General features: G+C 46.8%; 1 protein-coding gene across 4 annotated transcripts in view; it reads left to right on the top strand.

The window, feature by feature from the left end:
• LOC119972491 (nucleolar protein 4-like) overlaps positions 1 to 25,286 on the top strand; it is a 526,260-nt gene extending 500,974 nt beyond the window's left edge. For all 4 annotated transcript variants that reach the window (XM_038809264.1, XM_038809265.1, XM_038809266.1 and 1 more), the window contains 2 exons: positions 22,681 to 22,873; positions 23,500 to 25,286. In XM_038809264.1, coding sequence (XP_038665192.1) covers positions 22,681 to 22,873; positions 23,500 to 23,702 — 396 coding nt within the window. In that variant the 3' untranslated portion in view covers positions 23,703 to 25,286. The remainder of the gene's footprint in view (positions 1 to 22,680; positions 22,874 to 23,499) is intronic.
• The last annotated feature ends 938 nt before the right edge of the window (positions 25,287 to 26,224 follow it).

The following is a 26,224-nucleotide window of genomic DNA, read 5'->3' as shown; positions in this document are numbered from 1 at the left end:
GGAGCCAATGGGCACGATTCTCAAGCCTCGTGGAGCTCTCGTTCGGGCGAGAAACCAGTTATCACCATTTAAACCCTATTTCCATACAATTAACGGGAGTAGCCCCATATCCATCGGTCTCCCGTCATTCATCAACCTCCCCAGCAAGTGGTCATGCTGGCGCCGATTAGTACTCCTTTTGAATTACGTGAACCTGGTGGAAGGACTTCTGCAGGGAGCCGAGGATTTGAGTAGCCATCTTTGCTCCCAGGCAAAGAGCCTGGTGGCACTGGGCTTGCCGCCCCAGTGCCCGGAAGAGGCTGGGGAACCCTCAACTGGAGGGGGGGATGCCCTCCGGAGGGGTGGGTGATGTGTTGGGTACTCTGGATCTGTGTAGACTGCGTTTACCCTAGCAGTAACACATACAGGCTACCAACACTTGAAATTAGTACAACACTATTTTATTAAGCTAGGAACTGTTGAACATACTTTCACTGTGGGTCGACACTATATTAGATTAAACTGAAGACCTATGCCTATCCTGACCAGTCTAGACTATCAGCACATGGTGAAGATCTGTGCTACGAGCTGTGAGCTCTGTCCTTCTCAGAGGCTACATCCCGAATGAGCGGTAAAACTAGTACCCTCTGGCTTTATAGTAAGCGTGCTCTAACTGGTGATTGGCTGCTGTGGTGTGTTGATTGGTCTTGCAGTGTGTCAGTCAGTGTGTGTCTGAACCATTATATACTAATGTGTATATTATGACAGCGGCTGCCATGGAAAGGAGGGGGGGGTAGTGGGGGAAACATGCATGGCATCAGCATGCCAGCTCCTACATTGTGCGCACCCATTCCAGGGGGCAACCCTAGCCTGTGCGCACCCATTCCAGGGGGCAACCCTAGCCCCTGCCAATCTGTCCCACCAACCATCCATAACCCCCGAGGCCTGTGCCCATGCAGCTGAAGGATATTGCTACTAGGGAATTGGCAATCGTAGTTAAGTGAGCACTTCATACAACCAAAGTGGATTCCTGTGGGTGGGCGTGCCATGTAGCATTTTGAGTTATTACCTAGCATCCCAATCACACCTTGATACATGGACACTGTGCCTAAACACTGCGAGAGGCAACACCACACACGCAGCAGCTAAGATGTGACATGTGCCCGATGCACCCAGGTATCTATCTACTTCAGCTTTAACCTGGACGACTTCCGATGACGGCCATGGAGTGAGTGGTCGCATATTTGGCAGCTCCCACTCATGGTGGTCTTTTTGTGGCCTTTACGCCGCAGGGATTTTGTCAGGAAAAGGTGCAGAAGTGAGAGCAGAAGAGAGTGACCCCTAGTTTATGGAGCTGCGGTCCAGAAGTACTAGGAAAAGAACAAACCAGGTGGTGGTGGTGAATGAGGAGCGGACAATGCACGCGGAGATGGCGGATGGGTAGGGTCTGGCCCTGCCCGCTCAGTGATCGATGGATCAGTTGGTAAGCTTCTTAAAATGAGACATTCAGCCAACAGTGGAAGGAAAGAGCGGACGACCTGGCCTGGGCGGTGGACTTGATCAAGGCGGTGGTTGACCGTGTGGAGACGAGCCTGGCAGCCCAGGGACAGGCGATCCAGAGGTTGGAGGAGCAGGCGGGGGAACATGAGGAACAGTTCACCTCAATGGCAGCAAAGATTGTGCTGATGCTTGACCAGCAGAAGAGACTGCTGGAAAATGTGGAGGACCTGGAGAACCGTTGTCCAGGGAGAAAATCCGGATCGTGGGTCTGTTGGAGGGAAGGTGAATTTGACCAGCAGTTGGAGGTGGATCGGGCCCACAGGGGACTAATGCGCAAACCCCAAGGGGGATGAGCCGCTGAGGGCGATGGTGGTATGATTGCATCGGATCCTGAACAAGGAACGCATCATGAGGTGGGCCAGGCAGACGAGGCGATGCACTTGGGAAGATTCGGGTGTACCAAGACCTGGGAGCAGAGCTGGCGAAGAGGAGGGTGAGCTTCAATAAGGTCAAGTCGTCCCTGTACAAGGGCATAAAGTTCGGACTACTGTACCCCTCTCGCCTATAGGTGACCTATGGGGGCCGGGAGTTGTACTTTGGCTCGGCGGAGGAGGCAGCGGACTTTATGAAGGAGAATGGATTGGCAGGGGAAGGAAGACCTTGAACTTGAATTGAGGAGAACTGAACAATGTTGTGAAAAACTTTGGGTTTATGCTGTTCGGATTTCTTTCGGTTTTTTTGGTTGTTTGGGGTTAGGTCGGTATAGTGATTTGTTAAGGGATGAGGGGTGGGTCTCTGTGTTCGGACCTTGGGAGGGATTGTTTGTTTGTTTTTAACTTCTTACCTTTGTTTCGACTGTTTGCACTACGAGCATATGGGGGAGGGGAATCAGTGTCTGGTAAGATGCCAGGCGCCATCGGTGGGGGCTGCCAGGCTAGCTGGATGGGCTAGTTCACGGAAGCAAAGTGCGGGGTGAGCTGAAGATCGATGTGGGGGTGGGATTAGACTGCCGACAGGGAGGGGACTTTCCAAGTGGAGGAGGAGGAGGAGGGTTGATGATGGTAGTTGCCGAGGGTGGGCCAGGGGAGGTGTGGGACATGGGCTGCAGACTGGCCTAGGAGAGGTCAGCAGGGGAGGAGGGTGGGGTGCCCTCCGATCAGGCTGGTCACGTGGAATGTTCGGAGACTGAATGGGCCAGTGAAAAGGGTCCGTGTGTTCTCGCATTTGAAGCAACTGAAGTCGAACATGGCCATTTTGCAGGAGACACATCTGAAAGTGGGGGACCAGATTAGGTTAAGGAAAGGAGGGGTTGGGCAGGTGTTCCATTCGGGACTAGACTTTAAAACAAGGGGGGTGGCGATCTTGGTTAATAAGCGGGTGGCATTTGACGTAGGGAATATAGAAGCGGACCCAGAGGGTAGATATGTTATGGTTAATGGCACCGCACTGGGTGGACCTGCAAATTAGCAAAAGAAAGGCCCAGCGCCCGCAATGGAGGTTGGATGTGGGGCTGTTAGCGGAGAAGGAGGCCTGTGAGCGGGGTGAGGGAGGCCATTCGAGGATAAATAAAGATCAATGAAATGGGTGAGGTTTCGGCAGGGGTGGTTTGGGAGGCACTAAAGGCGGTTATTAGGGGGAACACATCTCAATTCAGGCCCATAAGGAGAAGACTGAGCGGGCGGAATTGGACAGACTGGTCGGTGAAATTTTAGGTTAAGTTAAATTATTTTTATTTAATTGAATTTCAGGGACATTGGGCGAGATTCTCCGCAAATGCGGAGAGTCGTAAAGGCTGCCGTGAAACTGGCCGTGTTTCACGGCAGCCTTCACGCCAGTTCCCGGGACCCGATTCTCCCCCCCCATCGGGGCTAGGAGCGGGACCCCGGGAATCACAGTGTCGCGGCCTTAACGACCGTCGTTAAGGCCGCGCGCCAAGATGACGCGCGGCTGGCGTCTATGACGTCAGCCACGCGTGCGCAGGTTGGAGCCGGCATGCGCGGTTCCGCATTTCTCCACCGCCGCCCGACAAGATGTGGCGGCTTGATCTTGTCGGGCGGCGGAGGGGAAATAGTGCGTCCCTTTTGGACGCAGGCCCAACGATCGGTGGGCACCGATCGCGGGCCTGTCCCCTCCTGAGCACAACGGTGGTGCTCCCGCGCCAAACGGGCATCCAGCGCCCGTTTTTACGACGGCAGCAAGCAGGTGTGTTTGCTGCCGTGAAAAAACGGACGTAAAGGCCCATCCGCTGAGCCCATCGGCGGGGGGGGGGGGGGGGGGGGGGGGGGGGGGGGAGAATAGCGGGAAGGCCCAAAAAATGTCGGGAGGCCCTCCCGCTATTCTCCCAACCGGCGTGGGCAGCGGAGAAGCGCGCCCATTGTTTTTTAGGATTATATTCCACTGTTCAAGTTAAACAAAAAAAAAAAACTGCAGATACCGGAATTCTGAAAATAAAAATACAAAAAGCTAGAAATTCATATCAGTTCAGTCTGTTTCATTGAATCATTAAAATTTGCAACACATTTGCCAGCTGATAAACAGTTTTCCAGCTTAATCTCACTGTCCAACTCTTGGCTCTTGTAGGTTACCACACTCCAAATGCATTTTCAATATACTTTTAAATGGAATGAGGGTTTCTGTCTCTACCACCCTGTTAAGCAGTGAGTTCCCTGACCCAGACTACCCTCCTCAACTTGCCTCTTACCCTCTTATAGACCTACTAATTTCTTTAAATTTATTCCCCCTAGTTAGTCACCTCTCTACTGAGGGAAATAAGTCCTCCCTATCCATTCTTTCTTGGCCCCTCAATTTCTACAACACAATTAAAACTTCCCTCTGCCTTCTCTATTCCACAGAAACATTCCCAGCTTATCCAATCTTCCCTCACAACTAAAATTCTCCTCAACATCCTCAAAAATCTCCCCTTTGCCCTCTTTCATGTGAGCTCATCCTTCCCATAATATGGTGATCAGAACTGCACACAGTACTCTAGCTGTGGCCTAACTAGTGTTTATATAGTTCTAGCATGATCTCTATTCTCTCATACTCTATTAGAGCACTCCACCGAGGTCTGCTCCCCATCTTATCCCCATAACAGCACTGAACCAGCACATCCTTGGACACGATGGAGCAATTTTTAACATGACCAATCCACCTAACCTGCACATCTTTCGACTGTAGGAGGAAACTGGAGCACCTGGAGGAAACCCACACAGACACGGGGAGAGAGTGTTTAAACTCCACACAGTCACCCAAGGCTGAAATTGAACCCGGGTCCCTGGTGTTGTGAGACAGTGGTGCTAACCACTGTGCCACCGTGCTGCTCTTGTACAACATATACATGTCCCTCTGTTCCTCTACACTTCTCAGCATCCTACCATTTATTTTGTATCCCTTTTCCCTCCCCAAATGCATCACACACTTCTTCAGATTGAATTACATTTCCACTTTCTCTTGACCAGTCAATATGCAATCAACAGCTTTCTTCCTCACTATCAACCACATGGCCAATTTTTGTATCATTTTCAAACCTTTTAATCATGCCACACACTTAAGTCTAAATAATCAATATAGACAACAAACATCAAGGGATCAATACCCGTGGATTCCCTGTGGAACTCCTCTGGAAAAAGTTTTCCAATCACAGAATACCTGCTAACCATTATTCTTTACTTCCAGCCACTGGGTCAGTTTTAGATCAGTTTTGATCCTTGGAATTACACTTGGATCCCTGGGCTTTTGCTTTTATGACCGGTGTGCCATTTTCCAAAAGCCTTCCTTGATTTCACAGAGTGCAACAAAGCCACTACGCTGATCAACGGTCATTGTCAGCTACTAAAACTTCAATCAAGTTAGTCAACAAACCTTCCCTTAACAAACACATGTAGGCAATGCTTAATTAACCTGTGCCTTTCCAAATGAGCCATGATGTGGAGATGCCGGCGTTGGACTGGGGTGAGCACAGTAAGAAGTCTTACAACACCAGGTTAAAGTCCAACAGGTTTGTTTCAAACACGAGCTTTCGGAGCACGGCTCCTTCTTCAGGTGAATGGAAAGGCTTGTTCCAGAAATGTTTATATAGACACAGTCAGAGATGCCCCGGAATGCGAGCACCTGCAGGCAATCAAATCATCAAAGATGCAGAGAGAGAGGTAACTCCAGGTTAAAGAGGTGTGAATTGTCCCAAGCCAGTTCAGTCGGTAGGCCTCTGCAAGTCCAGGCTTGTTGGTGGGGGCCGAATGTAATGCGACATGAATCCCAGATCCCGGTTGAGTCCGCATTCATGCGTGCGGAACTTAGCTATAAGTTTTTGCTCAGCAATTTTGCGTTGTCGCGTCTCCTGAAGGCCTCCTTGTAGAATGCTGACCCGGAGATCAGAGGCTGAATGTCCTTGACTGCTGAAGTGTTCCCCAACTGGAAGGGAACAGTCCTGCCTGTTGATAGTCGCACGATGCCCGTTTATTCGTTGTCGCAGTGTCTGCATGGTCTCGCCAATGTACCACGCTTCGGGACATCCTTTCCTGCAGCGTATGAGGTAGACTACATTGGTCGAGTCGCACGAGTATGCGCCGCGTACCTGGTGGGTGGTGTTTCCACGTGTAATGGTGGTGTCCATGTCGATGATCTGGCATGTCTTGCAGAGATTACCCTGGCAGGGTTTTGTGGTGTTGTGGTTGCTGTTCTGAAGGCTGGGTAATTTGCTGCAAACAATGGTTTGTTTGAGGTTGCGCGGTTGTTTGAAGGCCAGTAGTGGGGGTGTGGGGATGACCTTGGCAAGATGTCCATCCTCGCTGATGATGTGTTGGAGGCTGCGAAGAAGATGTCGTAGTTTCTCCGCCCCAGGAAAGTACTGGACGACGAAGGGTACTCTGTCAGTGGTGTCCCGTGTTTGTCTTCTGAGGAGGTCGGTGCGGTTTTTTGCTGTGGCGCGGTGGAACTGTCGATCAATGAGTCGAGCGCCATATCCCGTTCGTACGAGGGCATCTTTCAGCATCTGTAGGTGTCTGTTGCGCACCTCCTTGTCTGAGCAGATCCTGTGTATACGGAGGGCTTGTCCATAGGGGATGGCTTCTTTAATGTGTTTCGGGTGAAAGCTGGAGAAGTGGAGCATCGTGAGATTATCTGTGGGCTTGCGGTAAAGCGAGGTGCTGAGGTGACCGTCCTTGATGGAGACGAGTGTGTCCAAGAATGGAACTGAATTTGGAGAATAGTCCATGGTGAGTTTGATGGTGGGATGGAACTTATTGATGTCATCGTGTAGTCGTTTCAGTGATGTCTCGCCGTGGGTCCAAAGGAAAAAAATGTCATCGATGTATCTGGTGTATAGCATCGGTTGAAAGTCCTGTGTGGTGAGGAAGTCCTGTTCAAACTTGTGCATGAAGATGTTGGCATATTGAGGTGCAAATTTGGTCCCCATGGCTGTTCCGTGCGTCTGGATGAAGAATTTGTTGTCGAAGGTGAAGACGTTGTGGTCTAGAATGAAACGGATGAGTTGCAGAATTGCGTCTGGAGATTGGCAGTTGTCGGTGTTGAGGACTGAGGCTGTTGCAGCAATGCCGTCGTCATGGGGGATGCTGGTGTAGAGTGCCGAGACATCCATTGTGACGAGGAATGTTCCTGGTTCAACTGGTCCATGGGTGCTGAGTTTCTGTAGGAAGTCCGTCGTGTCGCGACAGAAGCTGGGTGTACCTTGTACGATGGGTTTCAAGATGCCCTCGATGTGGCCAGAGAGGTTCTCACACAGGGTCCCATTGCCTGAAACGATAGGACGGCCTGGTGTGTTGGCCTTGTGTATTTTCGGGAGGCAGTAGAGATCTCCAATGCGGGGATTACGTGGGATGAGAGCACGTAGGGTGTTCTGAAGGTCTGGATCTAAGGTCTTGATCAGTCTGCTGAGTTGGCGGATGTGTTCCTTGGTTGGATCTGCGGGTAACTGCCTGTAGTGTTCCTGGTTGTCGAGTTGTCGGTATACTTCTTTGCAGTAGTCTGTTCTGTTCAGTATGACGGTGGCCCCTCCTTTGTCTGCTGGTTTGATGACGATGTTGCGGTTGGTCTTGAGAGTGCGGATGGCGTTGCGTTGTGCTTGGGTGACGTTTGAGGCTGCCTTGTGATTGCGAGTGATGAATCTGGCATTGACACGACTTCTGACGGCTTGAGCATACATGTCGAGTCTAGGGCAGCGGCTTTCCGGAGGGGTCCAATTTGACTCTTTCCTTTTCGGTTGCTGTACTGCAGATCTCGCGGTCTGCTGTTCCGGTTCATTGGTCGTGTCCCTGGGTTCGCTGTCGGCCTCTTGGGGTCTGTGGAAGAATTCCCGGAGCCTCATTCGCCTGATGAATTCCTCCGTATCTGCCGCGAGACTGATGGGGTCCATTTTGGTGGTGGTGCAGAAATTGAGCCCTCTGCTGACCCAGCGAACCCAGGGACACGACCAATGAACCGGAACAGCAGACCGCGAGATCTGCAGTGCAGCAACCGAAAAGGAAAGAGTCAAATTGGACCCCTCCGGAAGGCCGCTGCCCAAGACTCGACATGTATGCTCAAGCCGTCAGAAGTCGTGTCAATGCCAGATTCATCACTCGCAATCACAAGGCAGCCTCAAACGTCACCCAAGCACAACGCAACGCCATCCGCACTCTCAAGACCAACCGCAACATCGTCATCAAACCAGCAGACAAAGGAGGGGCCACCGTCATACTGAACAGAACAGAACAGACTACTGCAAAGAAGTATACCGACAACTCGACAACCAGGAACACTACAGACAGTTACCCGCAGATCCAACCAAGGAACACATCCGCCAACTCAGCAGACTGATCAAGACCTTAGATCCAGACCTTCAGAACACCCTACGTGCTCTCATCCCACGTAATCCCCGCATTGGAGATCTCTACTGCCTCCCGAAAATACACAAGGCCAACACACCAGGCCGTCCTATCGTTTCAGGCAATGGGACCCTGTGTGAGAACCTCTCTGGCCACATCGAGGGCATCTTAAAACCCATCGTACAAGGTACACCCAGCTTCTGTCGCGACACGACGGACTTCCTACAGAAACTCAGCACCCATGGACCAGTTGAACCAGGAACATTCCTCGTCACAATGGATGTCTCGGCACTCTACACCAGCATCCCCCATGACGATGGCATTGCTGCAACAGCCTCAGTCCTCAACACCGACAACTGCCAATCTCCAGACGCAATTCTGCAACTCATCCGTTTCATTCTAGACCACAACGTCTTCATCTTCGACAACAAATTCTTCATCCAGACGCACGGAACAGCCATGGGGACCAAATTTGCACCTCAATATGCCAACATCTTCATGCACAAGTTTGAACAGGACTTCCTCACCACACAGGACTTTCAACCGATGCTATACACCAGATACATCGATGACATTTTTTTCCTTTGGACCCACGGCGAGACATCACTGAAACGACTACACGATGACATCAATAAGTTCCATCCCACCATCAAACTCACCATGGACTACTCTCCAAATTCAGTTCCATTCTTGGACACACTCGTCTCCATCAAGGACGGTCACCTCAGCACCTCGCTTTACCGCAAGCCCACAGATAATCTCACGATGCTCCACTTCTCCAGCTTTCACCCGAAACACATTAAAGAAGCCATCCCCTATGGACAAGCCCTCCGTATACACAGGATCTGCTCAGACAAGGAGGAGCGCAACAGACACCTACAGATGCTGAAAGATGCCCTCGTACGAACGGGATATGGCGCTCGACTCATTGATCGACAGTTCCACCGCGCCACAGCAAAAAACCGCACCGACCTCCTCAGAAGACAAACACGGGACACCACTGACAGAGTACCCTTCGTCGTCCAGTACTTTCCTGGGGCGGAGAAACTACGACATCTTCTTCGCAGCCTCCAACACATCATCAGCGAGGATGGACATCTTGCCAAGGTCATCCCCACACCCCCACTACTGGCCTTCAAACAACCGCGCAACCTCAAACAAACCATTGTTTGCAGCAAATTACCCAGCCTTCAGAACAGCAACCACAACACCACAAAACCCTGCCAGGGTAATCTCTGCAAGACATGCCAGATCATCGACATGGACACCACCATTACACGTGGAAACACCACCCACCAGGTACGCGGCGCATACTCGTGCGACTCGACCAATGTAGTCTACCTCATACGCTGCAGGAAAGGATGTCCCGAAGCGTGGTACATTGGCGAGACCATGCAGACACTGCGACAACGAATAAACGGGCATCGTGCGACTATCAACAGGCAGGACTGTTCCCTTCCAGTTGGGGAACACTTCAGCAGTCAAGGACATTCAGCCTCTGATCTCCGGGTCAGCATTCTACAAGGAGGCCTTCAGGAGACGCGACAACGCAAAATTGCTGAGCAAAAACTTATAGCTAAGTTCCGCACGCATGAATGCGGACTCAACCGGGATCTGGGATTCATGTCGCATTACATTCGGCCCCCACCAACAAGCCTGGACTTGCAGAGGCCTACCGACTGAACTGGCTTGGGACAATTCACACCTCTTTAACCTGGAGTTACCTCTCTCTCTGCATCTTTGATGATTTGATTGCCTGCAGGTGCTCGCATTCCGGGGCATCTCTGACTGTGTCTATATAAACATTTCTGGAACAAGCCTTTCCATTCACCTGAAGAAGGAGCCGTGCTCCGAAAGCTCGTGTTTGAAACAAACCTGTTGGACTTTAACCTGGTGTTGTAAGACTTCTTACTGTTTCCAAATGAGAGTTTAGATTGTACCAGCCTGGGATACATTTTTACCTGGGCCTGGAAACTTACCTACCATCAAAGATGCTAATAAACTACTTAATATTCCCTCGCTCACTGTATTTATCCCATTAAATAATTCAGAACTAGAATATCTGCATTGTCATCCTTTATAGTGAAGAAAAGTGAAAAGTATTCAAAATATTCCCTTTTTAGTCTTGACTTGGCACTATCATTTCTTTAGTTATCCTCTTAAGCTTATAAAACATCTTTGGTTTGTCCTTTATTTTACTTGCCTATATTTGTTCATGCCCTCTTTGCTTTCCTAATTTTGTATTTTAATTTCTCCCCCGCACTCTCTACACTTGTTCAGGCCTCTTATAATATTTAGCTCTTGTATCAAAAATAATCCTTTTTTTTGGCCTTATCTTGCTCTGTATTCACCTTGGAAAGCAGGGACTTGTAGATGCTTTGAGAGAACATTTTGGTTCTGTACAATCTTTATCTTTTCCTTGAAGGTGCTGACACTGATTTACCTACAAGTCAATTCTTCCAGTCTACTTTTGACAAATCTCATTTTAGTTGAGTAAAATTATCATTTTCCCAATTATAAACTTTTAATTTTAAGAGTAGTTATGGAAAAGGATAAATATAGACCAAAAGTAACTGAATTATGACCACAATTACCAAAATTGACCCTCACACCTACCTGCCCAGCTTCATTCCCTAAAATTAAGTCTAGAACTGTGCGTTCTTGTTGGCCTTGCTACATACTGGCTAAAAACGTTTCTCCTGAATGTACTTTGAGAATTCTGCACTCGCTATACCTTTTATGCTGATTTTACCCGTTAACATGATATCAAAAACAGTCAGACCCCATCTCTTAAGTTCAGCACTTTGTCCATGTTTGCACCAGGGCAGTAATAAGGTCAGGAGCAGAGTTACCCTCGTGGGACCCAAAGTGAGTATTGGAGAGCAGATGATTGCTCTGCAAGTGTAGCTTGATAGCACTGTTGGTGATACGTTCCATCGTGGTTCTGATGATCAAAAGTAGACTATTGGGTGATAATTGGTCAGCTTTGTTATTTTGCCAGGTTGTCATTTTTGGAGGCCAATCATCTCAGCCCCAGAACATCGCTGCAGGAGTTCCTTAGGATAGTGTCCTCAACTCAATCACCATAAAGTCAAAAAAGTGGAGATCTTCAGTAATCACTGCTCAGGGTTAATTTCCATTCACAACTCCTCAGATAATGAATCAGTCAATGCCCACATAGAACAAGAAACTAGAGAACATCCACACATGGGATGACAAGTGACAAGTTGTCCAAAAAGTTGGTTTGCAGGTGCAGCAGGTAATTGGACAACTTGTCATCCCATGTGTGGATGTTCTCCAGGGATGGAGTTTAAAAACAGGGAGGTTATGTTGCAGCTATGTTGAGTGCTGGTTAGTCCACACCTGGAGTACTGTGTACAGTTTTGGTCTCCTTACTTGAGAAAGGATGTACTGGTACTGGAGGGGTACAGAGGAGATTCACTAGGTTGATTCTGGAGTTGAGGATTATGGTGAGTGGGCGGGTAAGTGGAGTCGAATCCACAAAAAGATCAGTCATGATTTTATTGAAGGCAAAACAGGCTTGAGGAGCCAGATGGCCTCATGCCCCTAGTTCTTGTGTTCTTATAAGTATCACGCGTGCTCCTTTGTTTGGTTTGGCCTGTCGCTGGAACAGGACATACCCAGAGATCATGAAGGAGGGGTCTCGGACAATGTCTGAATGGTACGATTCTGAGAGTGTGATTATGGCAGACTGTTGCTCAACTAGTTCTGTCAGACACCTCTCCTAATTTTGACGCAATTTTTCAGATGTTAGAGGAGGACTTTTCATGATCAACTGGGCAAGATGCACCTTCTTGTGTCTCACACCTAGGTTGGTGGCATGTGGTCCATCTATTTTTATTTGTATTAGATTTTTTTCACAGCAGTTTTTGATACAGCTACGCGGCTTTTTAAGCCACATCAGAGGTCATTAAAAATTAAACACATTGCAATGAGTTTGGAATCACATACAGGCCAAACCAGTTGAGGATGGCATGTTTCTTCCTTCAAAACCATTAATGAAACAGACACTTCGATAGTTTCATGGTCACCATGACGTAACATTAGCCTTTTTTATTCCAGATTTATTTAATTAATTACATTTAAATTCCCCAGTTGAGATTGTAGAATTTGGACTGGTGTCACTGGATCATTAGTTCCGGCCTCTGGATTGCTGGTCTAGTTACATAGCCACTGTACTACAATCTTTGAAGGTATGCTTTGTCAAACCACCCATTCCTAATTGCTGACACTGACCAGCTCCTTAAAGAAGGTAATGAACGGCAGCCACATGGAGGAAAACCCCTCCTCCGATCCCCTTATGGTATATTTTAATTGTTTCCAAATGCAGGAATTCCAACAAATCCCCCAACCCAACCATGACAAAATCTTAGGTGGCGTGGATGCCCTCCATCTGCGCAAGACTTGCCTCTGGGCTATTAGAGAGGCGAAGGTCAATACATCAATCATCTTCCCCTTTTGCAGTCCCAGCAAGTCCGACACTCCAAAGATTGTCACCATTGGGCACGGCTTCACTCTAACTCGCAAAATCTCTGACATTATTTCAAAGAAGGAGGCCCAGAACTTAACCAGCTTAGGGCAAGACCAAAACATACAAGAGTCGTTCACTGACCACCTCGAACAACACTCACATCTATCCTCTATACCCGGGAAGAACCCACTCATACATGCTTGGGCCAAGTGCGCCCAATGTACCACTTTAAACTGTATCAAACTCAGCCTGGAAGTAAAACTGACCTTATGCAGAATCTTATCCACACTCCCCTCTCCAAAATCAAATCCAACTCTTCTTCCCATTTCCCCTTTACTTCTTGCAACAAAGCCTTCTCCATCGCCATCATCTGCCGTATATATAGCTGATATCTTCACTTTCCCATCTCGTCAAGAGATAGCACCTCATCCGTAAGTGAAGGCGTCGAAAGGAGGAATGGTGTAAGTCAAATCTATCCCAACCGGTATAAACCTATGGTTCCCACAGATTGCCACCAGTAACATCAAAGACTATAATTGAAGTGACTGTCTGAATTGATTCCATATTCTCAAGGAGGCTATTACCACTGGGCTCGAAGAGAATCTAGCCGAAGAGAATGGAAGAGGAGCGGTAATAAGTGTCATCAAGTTCGAACCTATACAAGAAGCCTCCTCCATCGGCCGCACACCAACCCGGGATCCTTAAAAGCATCCCCACACTTTCTCAATGTTTGCTGCCCAATAATAATACATAAAATGAAGTTGTGTCAACTCCCCGACTGCCTAACCCTCTGCAAGAATGCCCTTCAATCCCGGGGGTGTCGTACCCACCCTGACAAAAGTTGAAATTAACTTGTTGACCCTGTTAAAGAAAATTTTAACGAGAAACACTGGGATACATTGAAACACAAAGAAGAACCTTGGAAGAATGTTCAGCTTAACTATCTGAATCCTTCCCACCAAGGACGAAGGAGATCATCCCACCTCTTAAAGTCTGCCTTCACCCCCTCTACCAGATGGCTAGGTTCAACTTATGTAACGAGGCCAAGTTATGAGCCAGCCATATTCCCAGGTATCTAAAACTATTCCTGGCCAGTTGAAACGGTGGCCTCTCCAGATCAGCTCCCTTCCTCAGAGCCTTCAGTGGAAAAACTTCACCCTTGTCCACGTTCAATCTATATCCTGAGAAGAAACAAAACTTCCTAAGCACCTCCATTAACTTCCCCACATTAGAGAGAGGGTTTGCGACATATAGCAATAAATCGTCCGTAGTCAGGAACACCCGATGCCTGCTACCTCCCCCCTTACGCGGCCGATGACCTAAGTACGATGGCTAACGGCTCAATTGCCAAAGCAAGCAGTAACTGGGAAAGTGGACATCCCTGCCTTGTACCCCTATATAACCAGAAATACCCCAAACTCAATGCATTGGTACGTATGCTCACAGTGGAGGCAGTGTACAAAAGCCTAACCCACAAAATGAATTTAGACCCGAAGACAAACCGCCCCAAAACCTCAAAAAGCTACCCCCACGCCACCCAGTTGAATGCTTTATATCGCATTCATAGAGAGATTATCTCTGGATTGACCCCCGACACGCACGACAGCACGACATTCAGAAGTCTCCTAATGTTGGCTGACAACTGCCAGCTTGTAACAAAACCATCTGATCCTCAGATTAGTCAACAGCTTTGTATCAGCACTCTACAGAATGTTGGGCCAAATGACCCACACTCCATGGGATCTTTATCCTTTTTCAAGAATAAGGATATTGATGCCTGCGCCAGTGCGGCCGGTAACACCCCTGAGACCAAGATTCATTAGGCATGTCCAACAGGTGTGGTCCCAGCACAATTGCAAACCATTTATAAAATTCCGAAGGAGATTCCGTCCTGGACTGGCACCTTCCCCAACTACATTGAACGAATACAGTTCACAATTTCTCCCAGCCTGAGCATGCCTCCAGCTCCTACCCTCTTTCCCTACATACAACAGATATTCACCCATACCACAACAGATATACACCCATACCACCAACTTCAGGTCAAATCCAAACCTACCCAAGATCTCAAATAAATACCATCCCCCTTGCCCTCCGTAGCAGCCTTTCCAGTCGTCAACCTATCAAACTGCCCTTGCAACCTCTTCCTCTCCGCCAACAATTCCAAATCCCACATCATCCCAATTCGGTGCATATACGTTGACTAGCACCACCGGCATTTCCTCTAGCACCCTAACAGCTATCGTGTATTTACCTCCCACCCCACCCACCCCGGGTTCCGCACTTCATTGGCCCCCACAACCCCATTCTTTTGTTCAACAAAATGGCCACCCCTGCCACGCCAAGTCAAACCCTGAGTGAAACACTTGTCCCACCCATCCCTTCCTCAACTTAAAACTGATCCTTCACCTGGAGGTGTATCTTCTGTAAAAAGATCACTTCCTCCTTCAAACTCCTCAGGTGTGCAAAAAAAAAAATCAAAAAAAAAAAATCCCCAAAACCTCTTAATCGGCCCATTGAACCCACAGATGTTTCACATTTCAATTCTTACCGGAGACGTATGCCTCCACTCCCCTCTACTGTCTAGCATCATCCTACTATTGCTCGATCTCCTCTAATACCACCCAAAAATCAGGCCCATCCAAGATGGCCCCCCTCTCCACCCATGCTTAGTCCCCAACTCTGACACGTCACAATCCCTCCCCCTTTCTCCCTCCCCCTTTCTCCCTCCCCTCCCCCCCCCCTTTCTCCCTCCCCTCCCCCCTCTCCCGGCCTCTTACCCCACCTCACCTCCGTTCACCTGCACTATCTGCCAGATCCTGCTCATAGACCCCCCCTACCTCTCCCGTTTCCCTCTCTTCCCCCCCCCCCCCCCCCCCCAAAATCAGTCTCGCCTTCTCCTCCTCCCAGCGGGACCCACCATACACACCCCTTACCCGTAATGAAAAAAAATACCCCAAAAAAAAAATTTTAAAATCACAAATCGCCCCCTCCAAAAAGAACCCACCACAAACTGTGGCAGGGAGGGGGGGGGGGGGGGGAAACGTGTGTGATTACCCCCACAAACTTAACTCCCCAAAAGGAAAAAAAAACACAAACACCCTCCGGCAACACAAAATGCCCATAAAATCTAACCTTTACAGATGGAGCTCCTCCATCTGTCACCAACTCTCAGTTCTCCCCCAGTTTATGGTCCCTTATAAAGTCATTGGCCTCTTCTGCGTTTTGAAATACTACTCCCAGCTTTCACATCTGATCCACAATTTCGCTGCATGCTGCACCCCAAACAGAATCTTTCAGAACAACACACCCGTGGCACTGTTGAATCCAGCATGCCTTTTTGCCAACTCTGTACCAATGTCCTGGGATATTTGGACACAATTCCCCTCCCATTCACAGTGTTGCTTCTCCCTGGCCCACCGCAGGATCTTCCCCTTTTCCACAAACTTGTGCAACCGCACAATCACCACCCGCAGCGGCTTCCCCGCTCTTGGCTTCTGCTTTAGAGGCCTGGGCCCTGTCCACCTCTGGGGCCTTGTTGAGCACCTTCTCCTCCACCAAGCTAGCCAGAAGCTTCGCCACATATTTCGTGGCGCTCGTTCCTTCCAAACCCTCTGGCACACCCACAGTCCTCAGGTTTTGCTGACTGGACCTGCTCCTCGACCTTCACTCGCAGTGACTTACATAGGTCCCCCAGGATCCACACTTCCGCCTCCAAGTACATGATCCGATCACTCTGGTCGGACACCATCTTCCGTATCGGTCACTCCTTGTGCCTCAAGGCACTTCTCTACACGGTCCATCAATCCTCACAGAGGTGCTACTACTCAATGATCTTAGACCAGTCGCCATGCATCTCTTTCCTTTGCTGGCAAAATTCATCTTTGATGAAGGCCATCAACTGCTCCAACTGGGGCTCCCACTAGCGCCAACTCTTCCCCCTTCCTGCAATTGTTGCTGCTCCACGGGCCCCCTCCAATTCCTTCGCCAGGTGCTTAACTGTTTTTTGCTGGGTCTGGTAGCCAGTAGAGATGCCAATCTTGGGAAGAACCTCTCCCTTGACACCACCTTTCTGCTGTAGCTACCCCACTAACGGGTATAAAGTGCCTGAACAAACACCTTCGAACCAGAGCTGTCCTATGTACAACCACTCACTCCATGGCCGCCACCAGAAGTCAATTGCTAGAGCTCTTTAATGGTCAAATGTTGTGTTGAGTCAAGGGCAGTCACACTCACCTCACCTCCAGAATTTAAATTATTTTGTCCATACTTGGATCCAGGCTGTAGTAAGGCTAGGAGATGAGTGGTCTTGGCAGAACCCAAACTTACTGTCGTGAAAGTGCCACTTGGTAGCACGTTTCACAACACATTGTTCGTGTTGCTGATGGTGGAGAGTTCGCTGTCAGGTCTAATTGGCCACATTGGATTTGTCCTGCTTTTTTGTGGACAGCACATATCTGGGCAGTGTTGCAGCTATGCTGGAGCAGTGTAATAAATCCACGGAGGCAGAAGTCCCGTCACCAGAATTCCCTTTCATTTACAAACCCAACAGTTGAACAACTATGACCAGTTTGCACCGGGAGTGCAGAGGATCTGATACACACAGCAAGGGGTTCCCTGATAATAAGATAATAATTGGGGCGGGGGTGGGGTATAATGGCTAGGCGCCCGTCTTTCCCGATGTGAGCGCCCGAGGGGCGGTTCGCCCCTTTCCTCCGGCGGCAGGGGTACAGCTGTGGCACCATCCACGGTGTCCATATCCAAGTCCGATGTCCTCACACAGTGGTGTCGGAAGGGCGTGAATAGTTTGTTGGGGAGGACTCGCCACGTTATTCTGAGTCAGTTCTGGAAGAGGAAACAAATCTGAGGCCCGTACCTGGTCCAGGGGTTTCTTTGTTACATGTTTTCCCCACACGTATCTCATACACAGGTCCTGTCCTGGCCTTGACTGTTCCTGCTACCCATGTGGGGCCATTCGCATAATTTCTGACCCATACATTACTGCCTTTCTCGGCGAGTGTTGTCGTGGCCCCTGCATTGAGCCTCTTGGTGTCGCTCTATTCTGCCACCTAAATTCGGGAATAGTAGGCTCAGCCGGGTTCAGAGCTGTCTGCCCATGGGTAGCTCCACCGGTGCTATTCCCATTGTGGTGTGTGGGGTTGTTCTGTAGTCAAATAGCCAGCGTGACAGTTTGGTGTCCAATGATGCTGCTGACTGTTTCTTCAACTCGACTTTTAAGGTCTGGTCAGCTCTCTCCGCCAAACCATTCGATGCCGGGTTGTATGGTGCCGTCCTTATGTGCCGAATGCCATTCAACTTCATAAATTATGTGAAGTCCTGGCTGGTGAAAACCGATCCATTATCTGAAACTAACACCTCTGGCATACCAGGAGTTGCGAACAAGGTGCAGAGTTTTTCCAATGGTAGTTGTTGAATTTGCAGAGTTCATTTACTAGATGTCCAGCCATTTGGAACGGGCACCAGACATTCCCATACCAGCCTCCCCGAACAGGCGCCAGATATGTGGCAACGAGGGGCTTTCACAGTAACTTCATTTGAAGCCTACTTGTGACAAGCCATTTTCATCACATAGCTTCTGGCCAGCACCTTCATTTTTTGAGACTCCAGGGTGCCCATGATGTAGTTCAGCCAGTATGGCTCGACGGCCTTGACTTGGAACCATTACTCGATCCCCCCATAGCAGGATCCTGTCTTCCATGGTCATCTGCTCTCTTCTGCTCCAGTAAGGGTGGAATTCCACCTGGACCAGTCTTTCCATCTCCCCAGTTGGCACCATGTGTTTTATTTTTGATAAAACCGGGTCCCTTTGGATCCATAAACGAATGTTTTGTGCAGCCACTGGAAGGGTGTCCAGGAAATGTGACGTCATTACCGTTTCATCTATTTTGGGTACTAATGGCGGGGCATCCGGTAATAGCAGCCTGCTGACTGCATCGGCGTTTGCCACCCAGGTTCCTGGCCGATGCTCCAGTTGATACTGGTACGCCGCCAGTAGTAGGGCCCAGCGTTGGATCCGGGCCGAAGCTATTGGTGGTATTGCTTTGTCTTCTTTCAACAAACTCAGCAATGGCTTGTGGTCTGTAATTATAGTGAATTTCCGCCCTTACAAGTACTGGTGAAATTTCTTCACCGCGAAGATCACAGCCAGTCCTTCCTTTTCGATTTGGGCGTACATTCGTTCTGCTGCCAACGTCCTGGAAGCAAATACTATCGGTCGTTCCTGTCCGTTTTGCCCTTTGTGTGCCAAAACTGCACCAACGCCATATGGAGACGCATCGAACGTGAGCACCAACTCTTTCCTGGGGTCATAGTGTGCCAAGACGTTCTGAGGAAAGCTGTTCTTTTATCTTCTTGAAAGCCCTGTCTTGGCAGGCGGACCACTCCCAGGCTTGCCCCTTTTTTCGTAATTGGTGTAGGGGGTCCATGATGGAAGCTCTGTTCTGTATGAACTTTCCATAAAATATCACTAGTCCTAAAAAAAAGACCTTTACTCCTGGATTGTGGTGGGGCCAGGGCATATTTAATCACCCTCGCCCAATCTTCCAAAGGGTGTAGCCCTGATTTGTCAAGCTTGTACCCCAGCTAGGTTACTTGAGGTGCTAGGAAAACACATTTCTCCCTCTTTAGGCGTACGCCTGCTGCTGAAAACCTCCCAAGGACTTCCTCCAGGTGTTCTTCCATTTTTTTCTGTAATGAGGACGTCGTCCAGGTAAATGGCGACTTGTGGTAGCCCTTGCAATATATTCTCCATTGTCCACTGGTAGCCCTTGCAATATATTCTCCATTGTCCGCTGGAATATCACACAAGCTGTCGATACCCCAAAGGGTAATCTTGTATACTGAAAAAGGCCCTTCAGGGTTTTTATCGTTGAGAATTTTTGGGACTCTTTTGTCCAGCTTCAGCTGTAGATATGCGTGGCTCATATCCAGCTTTGAGAATAGGAATCCTCCAGCCAGCTTTGCATACAAATCCTCAATCCGGGGAATTGGTATTTGTCCAGTTGTGAGTAGCGATTAATTGTTTGTTTGAAATCTCCACAAAGGCTGACTGAGCCGTTTAAGGATAGGTACCACCCACTCTGCAAACTGGACCGGTTTTATTATTCCCTTATGATTTCATCGTTTTAGTTCCATATCGACTTTCTGCCTTAATGCGAAGGGTACTGGTCGGGCCTTGTAGAATTTTGGGACTGCCTCTGGATCTACATGCAATGTCACCTTTGCTCCCTTTATTGTTCCGAGCCCTTCTCAGAAAACCTCTGGGTATCTGCACAGGAGTTCGCTCAGGCGGCTATTTTCCAGCTGGAAAATGTTTACCAAATCCAACTGGATCTCTTTTAGCCAGTTTCGTCCCAATAAGCTTGGCCCCATGCCTTCACTACCATTAAAGGCAGCCTAACCAGTTGCTCTCCATAAGTCACAGGTACATGTATTGTGCCCAACACGCTCAGTGGTTCCCCTGTGTATGTCCTCAGTTTTGCGGAGGTCCTGGTTAGGAATAAGGGTTGGAGTCCAGTGCAAATTTTAATGAATACTGTTTCACCTATCACTGATACAGCTGCTCCAGTGTCGACTTCCATCAGTGTGTGAAGTCCATTCAACCTTATGGATAATTTAATGGGTTTTGATTTCCCCATCGTTACACAATTTAGTTGGTCTTCGTCGGAGGAAGGTGGGGCTTCTAGGGTGTGCATTCTCCTGTACCCCGGCCTACATGGCCTTCTCCAAGATGATGGTTTTGGGCTTCTATTTCTCCTTTCTGTCTCCAATCTCTGGCAACTACAATATTTTGCTATGCCGTCTGTCTGGACACAATTTTCCGTTGCTTGGGAGAGCTTCTGCGAGTGGGCCTGGTTAACTTAGTATCCAAGTCGTTTATGAGGGTGGCTGTGCAGTTGTCTATCCCCCAGCGGTAGTTACTCAGTTTCACTGGTATGGGCATCTACCTTCATCAGAGTACCCTGTAACTCATGCGATCTGCTTTACACTTTTTCCAAGGACAAAGCCAGCTGCAATGCTTATTTGCAATCCAGTTCAGCCTCTGTTAACAGATGTTTCTGTATTGTTAGATTATTTATTCCACATACCAAACGGTCTCAGAGCACCTCATTTAGCATCAGGCCAAACTCGCAAGCCTCTGCTAATCGCCTTAATCTTGTTAAAAAGTTTGTAACTGACTCCCCAGTGTCTCGGAATGTTGAGTAAAACCGGTACCGTCGCAGGATCAGAGGTGGTTTAGGGTCAGAGTACTCTTTTACTAAATCCATCAATTCCTGGAAAGTTTTTGCATCCAGTGCCTCCGGAAAAGTGGGACTGCGCATAATGGCAAAGGATGCTGGCCCACACGTGGTCAGCACAATGACCCTTTGCTTTTCATGTGGAATTATATCATTTTCTCTAAATAAGTACTTCATCTGCTCTACGTATTGGGCCCAATCTTCCACTGCAGGGTCAAAAGAGTCCAACTTTCCAAATAAAGGCATTTTGCCTGTCAGTGGCTTACCCTCAATACGCAGCAGCTGTTGACAAGCAGGTTTCTTCAGGTTGTTCCGTTTTCCTCATTGCCACTGGAATACGTCCACGGAGGCAGAAGTCCCATCACCAGAATTCCTTTTATTTACAAACCCAACAGCTAAACAGCCATGACAATTCAGTCTGCTGTCTACACCACTCACTGTTATATACATAGAAAGGGGTTCCCTGATTGGGCCACTAATCAGGGAACTTGTATACTAATTGGCCAATCTCAAAGGCCTGGCCTAAGTCATGACAAGCAGCTTCGTTTGGGACACAGCTGGTTCTGGAACACAAGTCGTCAGTACTAATACGGGAATGTTTTCAGGCCCTTTGCTGTTTTCGGGGCAAGTGAGTTTTGAACAATATAATAAGTGATAATTACTTTTGAACAACCTCTTTGGCTCGGAAAAATTAAATTTAGCAGTGTGGGCTCTCATTCCCTGAAAAGAAAATTAATGCATATTTTTCAAAATAATTACCTTACTGTTTGTCTCTTTTATCTCTATACAGTACACAATCAATTCTGTGTTCCCCAAATTTTATTTTACTCTCTCTGCATCATTTAAATGCAATATAATATATATTTCCTGCGTTTTACTTCCTTTGTTGGACACTGTATGTCTCATTGATGACAATGTAATTTGATTGGTTGAAAACCTTTGCTCTTGCTCTTCCTATTCACTGCCATCATAGATGCCCTGCACAGGGTATCACATTGAAACAGGCATCAGATTGGTGGAAATCTCTGCTGACAAGTTTGCAGAGAATTTGTGGTCAGGTGAATGATAAGAACCATTCCTTCACCACGCAGTGCAAAATCTGGCCCTTTTTTAACCACAGGCCTCACGGTAGCATGGTGGTTAGCATCAATGCTTCACAGCTCCAGGGTCCCAGGTTCGATTCCCGGCTGGGTCACTGTCTGTGTGGAGTCTGCACGTCCTCCCCGTGTGTGCGTGGGTTTCCTCCGGGTGCTCCGGTTTCCTCCCACAGTCCAAAGATGTGCGGGTTAGGTGGATTGGCCATGCTAAATTGCCCGTAGTGTAAGGTTAATGGGGGGATTGTTGGGTTACGGGTATACGGGTTACGTGGGTTTAAGTAGGGTGATCATTGCTCGGCACAACATCGAGGGCCGAAGGGCCTGTTCTGTGCTGTACTGTTCTATGTTCTATAGGCAAAACATCATATGATTTACTATTCTCATAAGATGTACCTTGAAAGCTTTCACTGTCAATAGGCCAAATTTAATTTTTAACAAGAAATTTCCATTCTTATTGTTTCTGTTGCTACCATAAACACTTTTTGTAAATTAATTCACATCTCAATAAAGAAAATTATTTTGCACTTTTGCAGGATGAGCCTGTTGCACTTGGCAAACAGTGGACGAGAGAATCTGCTCAGGTCGCATACACCGCCCCAGCAGTTTCTTATTCACAGGAGTTGATGTACATCAATGGAAATACAAGCTATAATTACCATGGTTATGGAGGGCTGAGTGGTGGGAAGCAGAATCCACCTTCCTTACCAAGTGATGGTACTAACAGTGGTAGGTCTAATTAAATATCCATTAATGATTATCAGTAATATCTCAAATGATTTCAATATGAAAAGAAAATTCTTGCATAACCTTGCATTAGTTATATTCTTGATAATTGTATATTATTAAATATATATATTCCAAATACAATTACACAGAAGGCTGAGGACCTAAACTGAAGGAGGAGGCTTTAAAATCAGTGAATGAGCAAAGGGATTGAACATGTTTTGTCATGTTAATTCTGTGTTCAGCAGCTCAGACCAGGAAGCCAGAAGTCAACGTAAAGTCATTGGTTTTTAATGCAACAACATCGTCAAATTTATCCCTTGGACTCACTTAGCAGCTGTCAATGTTGTGAACTTTTTTCAACAATTACAGTAACTGAATACTGAGAATTCATCTTGGTTTTTGTCAAGTTTGTACAAAAATACCTAGAGCTAGCAATTGTCTATATGGATGAAGAATTTCCCTGATGTGATATTTAAAGATTTGCAGTACATTATCTGTGATTGCATATTGTGTTACAAATATTGCCAAAGGGATTGTGAGAATGTTGGGTACAAAAAACTGCTTGAAATTAAAGAGAGATGCATTTAGAAGAGCATCCATATATAATGTTTTATTTCTATTTCAAGGCCCAGCAGATCTCAGCGTGAAGAAGTCGCTTGCATCACACTCCGGATCCTCCAACATTAACAATTCCAAAACTCCACCAGCTCAGCTGAGTCCCACTGAAATAAATGCAGTACGGCAGCTTGTTGCAGGATATCGAGAATCAGCAGCCTTTTTACTCCGTTCTGCAGATGAGCTAGAAAACCTGATCTTACAGCAGAATTAATTCCCATTGAGCTACCCTCTTCACTGTTGATGTTTAGGTTTCTGGGACAGATACCTTTCTATAACTATACAGTACCATGGAATAATGGCTGTTGTAGTCTCCGATCATACCCCTGAATGTGAAACAACGTATTGGACCACCTCTGGTGTTTTATTAAGGAATCATCACAATTTTAGCATAAAGCTTCAATCGGTTCTATTTCATATTTTCTAATTGGAGTAACAAATGGAATATGACCACAAATGTTTAACCATCTTCAGTGACTGACCGCCAAGTAAAAACAACAGCATCAATATCGTCTTACGTTCCAAGTGCAATATTAGTTTAAGGTGCTACTAATAGTTTATTTTGGACAACTGCAGAGATAAAAATAATTTAAGGAGGCTTTATACCTGTGAAAAATAATTATGTTGTAGTAGATGCGGAGCAGAAGATGGGAATTTGGTGTTGGTTTTGGGGTGGTGATAATAGGTTAATTGGAGGGGTGGTAGCTAAGCCAATATAATTTATCATATTGAGTTTATGCTCCTCCTGTTATCTATCCCCATTTCACTCACATGTAAGTCTACCCAAGTGTTCAGGTAAAATAAATTCTGATATGGTGCCTGGATAAAATGCATCTGAAAACAAAATAGACAAGTTGTTTATTGGATTAATTTAAATCTGATGTTTGTTGGAAAATGAAAACATAAAACCTTGTGGGATGTATTTCACTGTAGGTTGTATATTTTGCAAGTAACAATCTGAAATCTTTGTACAGTTTAATTTTAGAGAATTCTATTGAGAGGATGTCTTGGGACACCTTTTACTGTGGGATGTATTTTGCTGTAGGTTGTATATTTTGCAAGTAACAATGTGAAATCTTTGTACAGATCCATTTTTCAGAATTCTATGAACAGAGGCCTGGAGACTTTTTTTGATGTGCAAAATGTGCAGTTCTCTGCAGTATTTTGTTGTTCCCTAAAGCCTGTACTGACCGGATGCAGTTCTCTCACAATTACTGTGGGTGTACTTAAATTCTGTCAATTATTTTATAAATTATTACTTATACATAAATTGATGTTAATTTCTGTTGTTTATGACCATTTTATCTGTAATTCTTGGGTAAATTGCTTTTGCTTTTCATGTCAGAATATAATTTAAATTTTGTATTTTTGCTGTGCACTTAGTGAAGAGGTATAGTGAGAATCCCTGTATAGTTTCTACACTTGTGAAATACTTAAAAATGGTCTCATTCATGTTGAATCTCATTTATGTTTTGATAATTGTGTTTAATGAATTGGTAACATTTTGAGTATATGTGAATTAGTGTTTTTCAATTTGTTAACAACTCCAGACTGTGATTGTGAACTGCGTTATGTGCACTTTGTTCTATAGTAATTGGACAGCACTGACATCTAAGCTTTTTGTAATGTTTATTTGATTGATTGATATACTGTTTAACAAAGTCAAAATGGTTGGTATTGTAGGTGAATATAAATGTGAGAAAACAGTCACTGCTATAATCCAAATATTTGTGGATTTTTCCTTCTACTGCAGCATATACCTCTTATTAGAAAGCTGGAACCAATAAATATTGAACAAAATTAGTTTTGAAACATCTTGAAAAATAATGCAAAAACATACTTGTAGTGGAATGCAAGTGCCTTTCTTTCCTTGTCGACACCTAATTCTAATGGATTCTAGCCACACATTTACTAGCAACATTATGCATTACCAGGAAGAGTTACTGTAGGCTATTATAGTCATTAGTAATATCAAGTGCTTACTGTTATTTTTTTTAAAAGAGTTCACACTCCTGCAGAGTAAGTTTAGTAGTAGGGAAGGAAATCAAGGGTTTTGGGATAAGGCGGAAAAGTGGAATTCAGGATTATTTTATCAATCAGACATGATCTCATTGAACGGCAAAGAAGACTGAACGGGCTGAATGGCCTACTTCTGCTCTTATGGTAGTTCTTTACAGAAGTTCTTACATCAGCTCATACATGGACTATTGTCACCAAGGCGAAAAACTGGGGGCTGCGTGGAATCCTTTAATGGATGGAACAATTTGCCCCACACTCTTCAATTCACTACGAACATGAATCCTGCTGATGGTAATGCCAGGCAGAAAATCAATCCAACATTGTCATTCCGAGTTCAACAAAAAATCTTCCATATACTAAATTACTGACAGACATCCTGGGCAAAATACCCCGCCGGGCAGAATAACGCTCGCAACACCGCATCTCCCCCAGTGGGAAGCCCCCATGGGTTTCGGGGAAAAGTAGTTGAAGTACTAAAAAGGCAATTAAGAGCCCTTTTAAGAATAAAATCTCTATTTCACACCAGCTTGTGGGTTACAAGCTGCCACTGCAACTCATCAGGCTGGAGACAACAAGTGCAAATCAGGAACTCATTAGAGTGAAATGACCTGGTTGTATAAAGGGTGAAACCCACAAGCCTGTGGCCAGCCATAATAAAGAGCTTAAGCTAACAGGAGCAGTCCTTTCAAGCCAAAATCACTGATTTCACTGGGGACA

This window comes from Scyliorhinus canicula, chromosome 10 (genome assembly GCF_902713615.1).
Source record: "Scyliorhinus canicula chromosome 10, sScyCan1.1, whole genome shotgun sequence".
In the NCBI taxonomy this organism is placed as follows: domain Eukaryota; kingdom Metazoa; phylum Chordata; class Chondrichthyes; order Carcharhiniformes; family Scyliorhinidae; genus Scyliorhinus; species Scyliorhinus canicula.
This window is presented reverse-complemented; position numbering and strand designations above follow the sequence as displayed.